The sequence below is a fragment of the Mus caroli genome, chromosome 17, assembly GCF_900094665.2.
Source record: "Mus caroli chromosome 17, CAROLI_EIJ_v1.1, whole genome shotgun sequence".
In the NCBI taxonomy this organism is placed as follows: Eukaryota; Metazoa; Chordata; class Mammalia; order Rodentia; family Muridae; genus Mus; species Mus caroli.
In genome coordinates this window covers 55,447,051-55,458,913 of record NC_034586.1, presented here as the reverse complement: position 1 = coordinate 55,458,913, position 11,863 = coordinate 55,447,051, and the positions used below count along the sequence as shown (strand labels likewise).

At 38.3% G+C, this 11,863-nt stretch overlaps 1 protein-coding gene across 1 annotated transcript in view; it reads left to right on the top strand.

Annotated features, from left to right (window-relative positions):
• LOC110284235 overlaps window positions 1–11,863 on the top strand; it is a 126,672-nt gene that overhangs the window by 20,980 nt on the left and 93,829 nt on the right. The window contains exon 4 of the mRNA XM_021149952.1: window positions 2,711–2,902. Within this exon, the coding sequence (XP_021005611.1) occupies window positions 2,711–2,902 (192 nt within the window). The remainder of the gene's footprint in view (window positions 1–2,710; window positions 2,903–11,863) is intronic.

Genomic DNA, 11,863 nt, shown 5'->3' with positions numbered 1-11,863 from the left:
GAAGAAGAAGAAGAAGAAGAAGAAGAAGAAGAAGAAGAAGAAGCAAGTGATTCTAAGAGAACTTGCAAAGATTTGAGGACATTTGAGACCCCAAGCTTTTAATCAATAGCTAGGATAGCTAGGAACAGAAAGATGAATGAAATCCATCTATTCTCCTGTACAAAATGACAGCTATTGTGATAGTGTTGTGGATAGCCCTAGGGCTAATTATATTTGATGTTAATTCCATTCTCCTGTGAGGGGCTGAGAACAAGAAATGAGTCAGCACTCAGGTGATTTTTCTGTAAACCTGCTTCCCACCTTAATTTGTCAAATAAAGGAGAGCTGGTGATTGGGCAGAGAGAGGGAAGGTGGAGCAGAAGGTTGGGAGAGAGAAGGAGAAAATGGGAGAGGGAGAGGATGCAGAGGAGGAGGAAGAAGAAGAAAAGCAGAGCAGAAGGACAGGGCCTGGAGAAACCTCTAGTTCTAAGGGGTCTCATAGATGTGGAAGATGGTAGTGTAGCAGTAGGTCTGCCCAATCTAGGTGTACAGCATGTATTCATATTAATTGAGTTCTGTTTTCATTGCCAGGGCATATTTGGGTTGGAGATTTACTGAATCACGATACCTTCCAATAAAATGACTTATGGTTAACCTGGGATTTTCCATGCATGTGCTTCCTAACAACAACAACAAAAAAGGCACAGCCTGTCCCAGTTCTGGTCCAGTGTGTCTCCAGTTCCCCGTCTTCTCCCACACTTCCTGGATCCCCCATACACCCAAGGAGAATACTTCACATCCACCCTTAAGGTGCCCATCCAGTCACGCAGTGACATGGCAAAATTTGGTAGTGAGATACTTTTCAAAGAACAAATATGGGGAAGCTGGAAAAGTCAGGGTGAAAGAATCGATGTTTAGTGCGGTGGTGTGCTTTCTTTCTTATATGGTGATCTCCTCTTCCAATATGTATGCTGTGGAAGACAAAGGGAAACATGGCCAAGCTAGTCTTCTTCAGAAATTATGTGGGACATTGTCCTGTTCATAAGGTCAAAGAAGGAAAGATTTCATCACTTACTAAGTCTCAATATCTCAATATGATTACATTAGGTCTTGATTTCCAAAATAGGATCATTCAAGGGACATGTGTTCAAGCAATAACACTTGCTTAAACTTTTGTGTTTCATAAATTAACACATTGTCCTACTTAAGTGAGAGTATATATTTTGACAAGTTCCACCAGCAGCTTTAGTGTCTGTAAGATGGCCCCAGCACATTACCTGATTCACAGAAAACACAACGCATACCCTGGATATTCATGTAAATAGAAAGAGGCTCACACATGAAAGGAGACTCTTGTGACCTAAATTTAAAACACCACTCCAAAATTATCTATCTATTTGAAGTATACTAGGAATACAAATAGTAAACTTGAATTTTGGGAAGTATTTATATTTAATCATAGGTTGAATTGACATCTCTACACATTAGCAGAAGTGATTTAATTATTGGCCTAGTCTGTGTCTTCCTTGCTGAAATAAACACTGTCTAAAATCAACTTGGGGTAGTAAAGGGTTGTTTGGCTTATATGTTACAGTGGATATTGAGAAATTCAGGGCAGGAACTCAAGACAAATTTAAGATCATCAATTGACATCATAAAGGAATCCTACTTGCTGGCTTGTTCTCATGGCTCCCTCAGCTTGCTTTCTCACACAACCAAAGAACATAGGGGTGGTAATGCCTACAGGAAGCTGAGCATTCCCACATCAGTCCTCAATCAAGAAACATGCTACAGTCCAGTCTGATGGAGGCACCTCCTCAATTTATGTCCCCTCTTCCCAGGTGACTATAGTTGGTGTACAGTTGGCAAAACCTAACTACCACAAGTATATACTGTGAGTTTGGGCAAGATTTCCTCAATATTTTCTGCAAGTCTAAGACTACCAACACCAAGCTATAGAATAAGTGTAAATACTTATAATTTATAATTGGTGGGATTCAGTGCTTCTTAGGTATATATCAAAGTATAACTAACACAGGCCATGTACTTTCTCCCAGTTTGAATATATGAGAAGATTCTAAATTGAAAAAAAAGAGAAATTATAAAAACTCATTTGTTTCTAGGAGCAGAATAAATTAGTCAAGTTTTCAAATCTATGCTGCTTGCCTTTTGTATAGTATCAAAAAGTAAAATTTTTAAGCAATTTTAAATTATGAAATTACTTTCTAGGTTTTAAGTTTTCTTTTTTTAATTTTTATTTATTTATTTATTTGGTCTTTTTGAGACAGGGTTTCTCTGTGTAGCCCTGGCTGTCCTGGAACTCATTTTGTAGACCAGGCTGGCCTCGAAATCAGAAATCCACCTGCCTCTGCCTCCCGAGTGCTGGGATTAAAAGCATGTGCCACCATGCCCTGCCACTAGGTTTTAAGTTTTATGTTTATGTATTTCAGGTTTTCTTTTTAATTTTTTCAGTTGAATTTCACTGTGATATTTTATTGGTAAGATTTTTCTTCTAATAATTAAAAGCCATTGCTTGTAATGACAGAAGGCAGTAGTTTGGGACTATATAAACCTGTATCTTAATTTACATCCCTGTTTCCCTCTCCAACGTAGCAAGTGGACCATAAAGGAGCTGAATGAAAAGTCTTTACAGTTCTGTATTTTAAAACCATGTTTCATATCCTATCTTGAATTGATGTCTCACTTTGATATTTAATCTGGTTTCATCTAGACCAGAATTTGGAGATCAATAACCCCCGAAAGCTATCCCAGGAATTGGCACTAAGAGGTGGAAGAGCCAGTGATGGTTCCCAGGAAGAAGCAATAGAGCAGTGGGCTAGGCGGAGGCAGCAGTTCAAGGATGGCAAGAGATGCAGCTCAGCTGGGGGCAGTTCTGTCATCAGCAACTTCACTGAAGGCTCAGGTGAGTAGAAACCCATGTTCCTAGGCAACAACAAAGACAGCTGCTCCTTGACTTTATTAAATTCCTTCTGTTTCATCTCTGAGATGTACATGCTGTTCATGTACATAGTGATATGGTCATCATATGAAGTTTTGTTTGTTTGTTTTTAGAAAGATGGTTTTTGAAACAGTCAATTCTTCATTATCCATTTAAGGAACTTGGGAGATGACCTTGAGAAAACACACCTGCAGCATAATGCTAAGCCTTCCTTTCTCTTGAGACACTAAAATAGCTAACTATAGGATTGTTTATTGAGTTAAATTTGTGCTGTATTTTTAATCTGCATTTGTATATAAAATGTATAATGTAAAATAATAAGATCAATATAGTTGATTATAAATATAAGAACATTTTTTTCTCATTTTAACATTTTTGAAATGAAATCTTAAAAACGTATATGTGCTTTTGTGAAAGAGTTTCTTCAGGCTATAAAGAGTGTGTTACTTACCAACATTGGACCCCAGCTTCACAAACAATGGCCTCTGAGAATGGATGATAAATGATCACTGATGAAAACTGACTGAAATAAAACATGGAATAATGCACTGGGGGAGGGGTGGGGAGTTACTACATTTTGTAGACACGAAAACTAATATGGATCCAAGATTGCAACAGTTGATGTTAAAGGAGACTAGTCCAAGTAGTAGGCATGTGCTATTTGAAAATTATTTAAAAAGCAAAGTGCTTTGAGAAAGCACTCATACCATGACCTCTGTGAACTATGATTGATTTTTTAAAAGGAAGAAAACAAAGAAAAGCACATTGCCGTGCTACAGAAAATGTCTTTGTGAAAAGATAGTAGTGAGAATAGTGGGCTCTGCCCTGTAGACAAGCTGATGGCTGACACCAGTGTCACCCTAGGCAATGGTGTCATTTCTTTGCCATAATAAAACAGAAGCTTGACAAAACACTAGGGGCTGAAAGAAGCCATATATGTGGGGAAAGGTTATACACAACATAAAAATATCAAATACTGTGTTATTACCAGCCTGGAACTTTATATATTCATGTGATCATAAAGAGTGAAATTTAAATATATATTTTTTTGTTGTTCTGAAAGTTTTTATTTGTATCCTTTGGTCTGTGCCTAATTCTTTCAGGTCTTTCTTTGTGTTGGGTAGCAAGTAAAACAACTGGGATCATATCATTTATATTCCACATGTATTGCTGTATTAGATATTTCTAATCTCCCTTGCTGCTTGTATACACTTGAAATGCCTACCTTGGAATGCACATATGTTACTAGACTCCCAAAGTTCTGGTCCTGCTGCTTCACTAATTTGCTCTAACGTTCATTTTCTTCTACCTTCTGTTCCACCTTTATTTACCCATAGTTCTATTTATAGTATGCAATCTTGTATATGTTTTTTTTGGAGTGTGTTATTAATACTTAGTATGTTGCAGAAGTCTTCCTCATCACTGTTGGTGCCGATTACTAGTAACAGGATTTATTCACTACAATGATTCTTCCATTGCAATGACTTAAACCTGTCCATGATGTAAATGACTTAAAGCTCTGTCCGAGGAAATTTGATATCCCATTCAGTGTCCTCAGACTCTAGCATTTTCTATGTCCACATTATGGGTAGATAGTGCAGCTGCTTGATTCATGGAGGGTTTAAAAGTGCAAGCAATGTAAGCATGAAATTACCTTGCAGTTTCTGGTGGTTCTCCAATTTATCGCTGTCTTGTTTACATCTTGAGTCTCTCTAGTTCCTGGCTTTTCACTCTTTCTACATTCTCAGTGATGTTCAATATAAGTCTGTATCAAAGCAGCATCTATATATTATATGCTATGGTATGGGTTCATATCAAGATTTACAGATGATATCTAGGTTTCAGGTGCTGTCTAGGTCATGGCATAATGTCAATTCTTATCTTGTTCAAAAATTCATCTACCCTCTTAAAACAGACAACATACCACACACACACACACACACACACACACACACACACACACACACACACACACAGAGTGAGTCAGAGGAGAGAGGACTAACTCTTCCTAATATTTATGTGGACTTTGAAACACCTTATTCTTTTATATTGCATTAAGTTCAGATGCTAACACTGCTTTTAAAAATATGTAAATGAACATACCAGTGTTCTAATATAAACCCTGCAGAAATTAGGGTCTAATTACATTCTTGCTTGTTAACAATAGTTTAAAAATCTATCAAAATGGGCAGCTGTTGTCTGTACTTACTCCATTCTCTTGAAATCATCCCTGAAAAGACCTTTCATTTGTCCTTCTGGATTCCTTTCCTACCCTTCACTATTTGGCTAGTACAAGAGTTTCTCACCTTTGGCCTATGTCAAGGGGTGTTCAGGCTTTTTATTAGATTTGGTTGGTAGTAATATCAGGAGACTGCTGATGGCAATGAGGTCTAAACAATATTGCTCCTGGTCTTTCTGTGTGGGAGGACAAGGGGTGGATATGTCTCTAAAGGCACTGTCCTATACAATGATGCACACCACACTACATTCTATCATGTTAAGTTCTTAGAACTGATAGTACCTGCTCCTTCTTGTCATACACTATTATTAATTCAAATCTACCATGCTTTGTTTCTTTAAGGCCTGTCCAAACTTTGTAAATAGTCATCTTCTTAATATCTGCAAGATACCCATTAGAGGGAACCATCTTTTTCACACCATAACCCTAAAGTGTACCACCACTTTACTATCTGATGCTGATGTAAAGAACTTATGAATAAGACAGCCCTGCATTATTATTATTATACCTACAAGAATAAGGAACATGCCCCCACCAACATAGCTTTTATATGTTCTTCAGTAGAGAAACAAAGTTGAAATGTATTGGAGTTTAAAATTTGGTTTAAGATCTTTCAATATGAGATCTTGGTTCAAATGGGTAAGAGTTATGTTTGAACAGTTTAGAAGTGACAGGAATACTGGTGTAGCAGTTTTAAAATAAAAAGAATATAAAGGAACATATTGTCTTCTATTGGATTCTCTTGAAGAATTGATAGGCTGTTTTGGTTCATTTGGTTTTATTAACATTTTTTATTTTTTATAACTTCTCTTATTATTTAAGATTATAATATAATCACATTGTTTCTCCTTTCACTTCTCCTCCCTCTAGATCCACCGATATACACCTCCTTGATCTCTTTCCAATTCATGGCCTATATTTTCATTGATTATTGTTACATGAATATATGCATATGTCTATGCATGTATATTCCTCAGTACAGGTTGCCCAGTCTGTGTAATGTTCTTTGTGTCCATGTTTTAGGGACTGGCCATTTGTGATGAAACAGCCTTCTCTAGAGGAGGACAGTTTCTGCCACTCAGCCTTCCTCAGTTGCCCACAGTTCTTGGTGATACGTTGGGGCCTCCTAGACTCTCCTTCATCCACTATGGCATGTCTGCCATTGTTCTTGTTCTGCTCATGTTTAGGAAGTCACGTTGGTGTGTATAGCTTTTGACATTCCTAGAAGACGCAATCTCACAGCAAACTTCCTGATTTTCTGACTCTTAACAATCTTCCTCCCTAACTTCTGCAGTGTTCCTTGATCATTTTTAGGTACGAAAGTGACTTATATATGTATAGAGACATGGTTCCACATTTCTACATTTTGACTGGTTGTGGTTTTCTGTAATAGTCCCTATCTTTTGCAAAGAGAAGTTTCCTTGATAAAGGGTGACGACTACACTCATCTGTGACTATAAATAAAGACAAAGACTTATAACATAGTTGAGACTATTCAGGTTGAGTAAAGTCATAATTGTACATTGTCTTCAAACTTCTATGACTTCACTTCCTCTGAGTAGTCATGGGTGTTCCAGTACCAGGCATAGTTTCCTTCCTGTTGAGAGTGTCTTAACTCTGATCTGAGACCTGGTTACCAGGAAAGTATATGTGCCACTACTGAGCCCTTAAATTATTGCGCCATGTAGGTCATTGTTATGATTCATAGGCATCATATCGAGATAAGATTGTTGGTGACATCCCTCCTTTAGAACCTTAGATTGTGTTTTCTGATACCACGAAAGCCATTGTCTTGGAGGAGGTGTTCAGGTCAGTTCCAATTCTGGGACTTGTGTCTGAACACATAGGTCTTCAGCACGAGGGCCTTACCTTCCACATCCAGGAGCCAACCAAGGGTAGTAGCAATAGTCTGTAACATTTTGAGAATCTCTTGGGAAAACTTACCCAACAACTTAAAGGAGGGCTTCACATGCCTGGTGTTGTGGGTTTTGTTTTGGATTTTGGATTTTGGAGGGAGGATTTTTCAGGCCAGATGAGAAATATTCTTCTATTTTCTTTCTTTTACTTCTTTTCCCTCCCTCAACTCCTTCCAGTTCTTCCATAACACCTCTCCCATCCACATCTATTCCCTTTTGTCTCTCATTAGAAAAAACAGGCTTCTAAGAAATATTAATAAAAATATAATATAATATGACATGATTAAAAAAATCAACACATCAAAGTTGGACAAGACAAACAGAAGATAAAGAACCCAAGAAAAGCCAAAAATCAGACACTCATTTGCATAGTCAGGAATCCTATAAAAACACTAAACTGGAAGGCATAGCATATACACAGAGTATCTGGTGCAAACCCCTGCAAATGCTACACAATCTGCTTCAGTCTCTATGAGCTCATATGAGCTTTGATGGTATTGATTTATTGAGCCTTGTTTTCTTGCAGTCTTCCATCCTCTCTGACTCCTATGTTCTTTCTGCCTTCTCTTCCACAGTGTTCCCCAAGCACTGAGGAATGGGATTTGATAGGGAAATTCATTTAGAGCTGTGTGTTCCAAGGTCTTATATTCTCTGTGTATCTATCTGTGCTTCTATTTGTTCTCAACCCATTTTCTGAAGAAGAAAGCTTCTTTGCTGATGATTAAGCAAGGCACTGATCTATTGTAGAATATCATTAGGAGTCATTTTATTTCAACAGTTTTGACATTGCTGTTGTTGCTCTTCTGTTGTGTGTGTGTGTGTGTTTGGTTTTAATTCAGGTCCATGTGATATCTGGTTTCAGGATCTAGGTCTGCTAAGTAGCATCAGGTATGGGTTCCTGTTCATGGAGTGGGCCTTAATCAAATCAGATATTGGTTGGTTACTCCCACAAGTTTTGTGACATCATAACCCTAGCATATCTTCCAGGCAGAACCGCAGAATAGATCAAAGGTTTTATGGTTACCTCAGTGTTTATGTTTCTCTTTTGGTAATATGGAAGGTACATTCCTGTAACAAAGATGCTGGAACATAGGGGTAACACATAGGCACCAGTCCAACTGCTTCGTGTTCAGGTGCTGTGTTCAGTCATAAGGCCTTGTTGTTAGTTGCTGGAGAATAACGGTTTAGTCTTGGCAACAGTCTAGGTTATTTGGGGATTTCCATAGTGCCCCTATTGCCAACAATTCAGTTAGATGTAACCCAATTCTGGTACAAGACACTTCATTTGGTGACGAGAGTTGTCCAGTTGGGGCTCTGTTACCCCCATAATTATGCACCTTTATTTAGATTGCCTTCATATACATATATATTTTTAGTTATCTCTCTCTAAATTTTTTCCCTCATCCCTCTCTCCTCGCCTCCTCCCTATTTGACCCTATTATTCCGACCCTGCATGCATTCATAACTATCTATTCTATATCTGTTTCTCAACAAGATATATCTGTACCCCATAGGCTCTTACTTTAAACCTAACCTCTGTAGCTCTGGATTGAAGTTTTGTTATCATTGACTTAACAGCTGATATCCACATATAAGTGAATACATGCTGTTTGTCTTTCTAGTTCTAAGTTGTCTCAATCAGAATAACTTTTTTTTTTGTCCATTATTTATCTATGAAACTCAGAAGCACACTTGTGTTTTCTCGAAGCCATCGACAACATCCCTCTACAGCAATGCATCTCAACAGCTAGAGAAGAAGCTGTTTTCTTGTTTCTGAGGTTTCTCTTGGACCTTAAAACAAATTGTTTGTTTGTTTGTTTGCTTGTGCATGTGTGTGTATGCATGCATCAGGAACATTCATCTGCATTTTGTAGCTGCAGCCTGTATAAAATATCAAGTTATCCATTAGTCTACCAAGACAGTAACCAGCACTTATCCATCTTTATAAACTGAAAGCAAAGAGCCTGAGGGATTAACAATTTTCTTTCAATTGTGAAAAGATGAGACAAAAATTTCCATGCCGAAACATATAGTAAAGCATCTACTGCACATGAAAAAATTTTCAATTAAAGGTATTCTATCTAAGGTAGACATAAAAGATATACAACTTTATAAATTCTGTGTGATGTTCCAATATATATGGTGATATATATTTAATTTATTCTCTAATACAATACATCCCAATGGCAGTCACCCTGCCTCCATTCTTCCAGTTCCCCTGCCTCCCCCTCCAGATCTATTGCTCCTTCAATTCTCTTCAGAAAAGAGCAGGCTATTCAGGAAGATCCATGAACAACGCATCACAGGATGCAATCAGACGAGGCATAAACTCACATATCAAGACTGGATAAGGCAACCCAGTAGAAGAAATAGGATCCCAAGAGCAGGCAAAAGAGTCAGAGTCTCCCCAACTCCCATTGTTAGGAGTCTAACAAAAACATCAATCTGAACAACCATAGCTTGTACACATAGGGTCTTGCACAGACCTATGTAAACTCCATGGTTATCTCTTCAGTCTCTGTGAGTCCCGATGAGCTCTGTATAGTTGATTCTATGAGTCATGCTCTCCTGTTATCCTCTACTCCTCTGTTTCCTACAATTCTTCCTCACCGTTTTCTGTGGGAATACCTAAGCTCTGCCTAATGATTTGAATGTGCTCTCTGTATCTAAAAGAAGCCTCTCTATATCTGAAAGAAGCCTCTCTATTGATGATTGTAGTATGCACTGATGCTTTGAATGATATTGAATGATATTAGGAATTCTTTTGTTTCATTGACTTTTTTTTTTTTTTTTTTTTTTTATAAGTCTTTTTTGGTTCTATCCTAGGTCTCAGAGCCAACCAGCTTCTGGATTCTGGCCATCCAGGCAGTGTGAGGCATGAGCTCCCTCTTGTGGCTTGGGCTGAAAGTTAGATAGTCATTGGTTGGCCCCTCCTACAAGCTAGGAAGCACCAAAGCACCAGTGTATCTTGTAGGCAGGACATAGGTTTTGAAGCTGGATTGGCGGCCCAGTGCTACCCCTGGGACCCTAACCTGGTTACAGAAGAAGAACAGTTCAAGTTTCATACCCTCAGTTACTAGAAGCTCTCACTGGCATCACCAGCATAGGGCCCAGGATGTTCCCACTGCACTGGGTTTCAGTATTGCCCCTTAAGTACCCATCTATTCCAGTTGTCTCTCCCTATACTCTCTTCAAGTTGACTTTATCTCTATCCTCAAGAATTGATGAATTCTTCACAGTGAAAACATTCAAAGTTCTTTCTTCTTGCTTTATATGCTACGTAACCCTTCTCACTAATTAACCATCTACTCAATAGCATCTAAAATACAAGTCTAATGAGAAATTTGCTGGCCTTTAAATATCATAGAGATGGGTCTGGTTCTTCCTCATTCCTTGGGCTCTTCAGTGATATAGATTCTTAATAAGGGTCTATTTCATTCATTGTAATGGCAAATCCTTCCCTATCACTGGTCTTAGACATTCATGTCTGCTTTGTGCTTTTTGAAATAAGAAAGAGTCACATGTATGCCAGGGCCAGCTCATAGCTGTTCACAAAGTCAGCTGTGCAGTTCCTCTACACCAGAGCTCGGTGACAGTGGATTGTTAGCTTGATGCTGGCTGTGGTGGGAATATTTATACAAGGAAAACTGTCAAGCACAGCAAAATGAGGGATTATTTATTCAATTTGGAAAGATATTTAAAACATTTACCAATAGTCCACTTGAAATAACACAAGATTGGCAGTAATGCTAATGTAAATTCAAAGGTAATGCCCAAACATACTTTTAATTAAACAATGATAGTGTTGTCTTTGGAGTAAATTAGGTTTTAAATAAAAACTTATCCTAACAATTTGGTTCATGTTAGATACAAGAATAAGAGTCTGCCACTTCTCTTTCAGTTTATCCATGCCACACACACAGTGAAGTCATGTTATATTTCTTGAGAAAACTTTTCAGTACAGCCTGTAATTAACTGCTTGGGTTAGTATTGTTTAATGTGTAGTTTGAATTTTTTTCTCATTTATAGAGTCAGGACATTCTACTAATACATGACCTAAATCCTGATGGCTCTAGTGAGCATCATTACCTCTGGCGTTTTCCCTCTGTTAATCTCAGTCATCTCTGACTTCCTACGTAATAACTGGAAAAGACATTAAGAGTGACATGTTTATGTGTGTCGACACAGTTGATCAATCCATCTGACTGTGGGGAATGCTGACTAAGGTATACTAGGTAAATAACTTGAAGGCCAGTAATGGCAGTGGGAAGGGACTGAAAAATGGGCCTTTGATTTTTATAATCATAAATGGCCCCTGGATCACAAACAGATGTAGTAGGAATTTGGGGTTAATCATGTGAGTATAGCTCTTAGCATCTCCCGTGTTTCATTCAGCTAACAAAAATATTATGGTACTGAATTTTGTAAATATTAGTTGCCAGAAAGGAAGGAAGGAAGGAAGGAAGGAAGGAAGGAAGGAAGGAAGGAATGTGTGTGTGTGTAGAAGAGAGAGAGAGAGAGAGAAGAGAGAGAAGAGAGGAAAGAGGAGGGAAGGAGGAAGCAATGGATGGAGTGAGAAAAGCAAGGGAACTCATTCTAATTCCTTATAACAGCTAAGCAGACTGGAGAGCAGCTGAGAGGACAGGAGCTATCACAGGGATCCAGGTTTAGTTCCCAGGACCTACAAGATGATTCACAACCATCTAAAACTCCCCTGGGATCCACTACCCTCTTCTGACCTCTGTGGGTACCAGACATGCCCATGGTGTA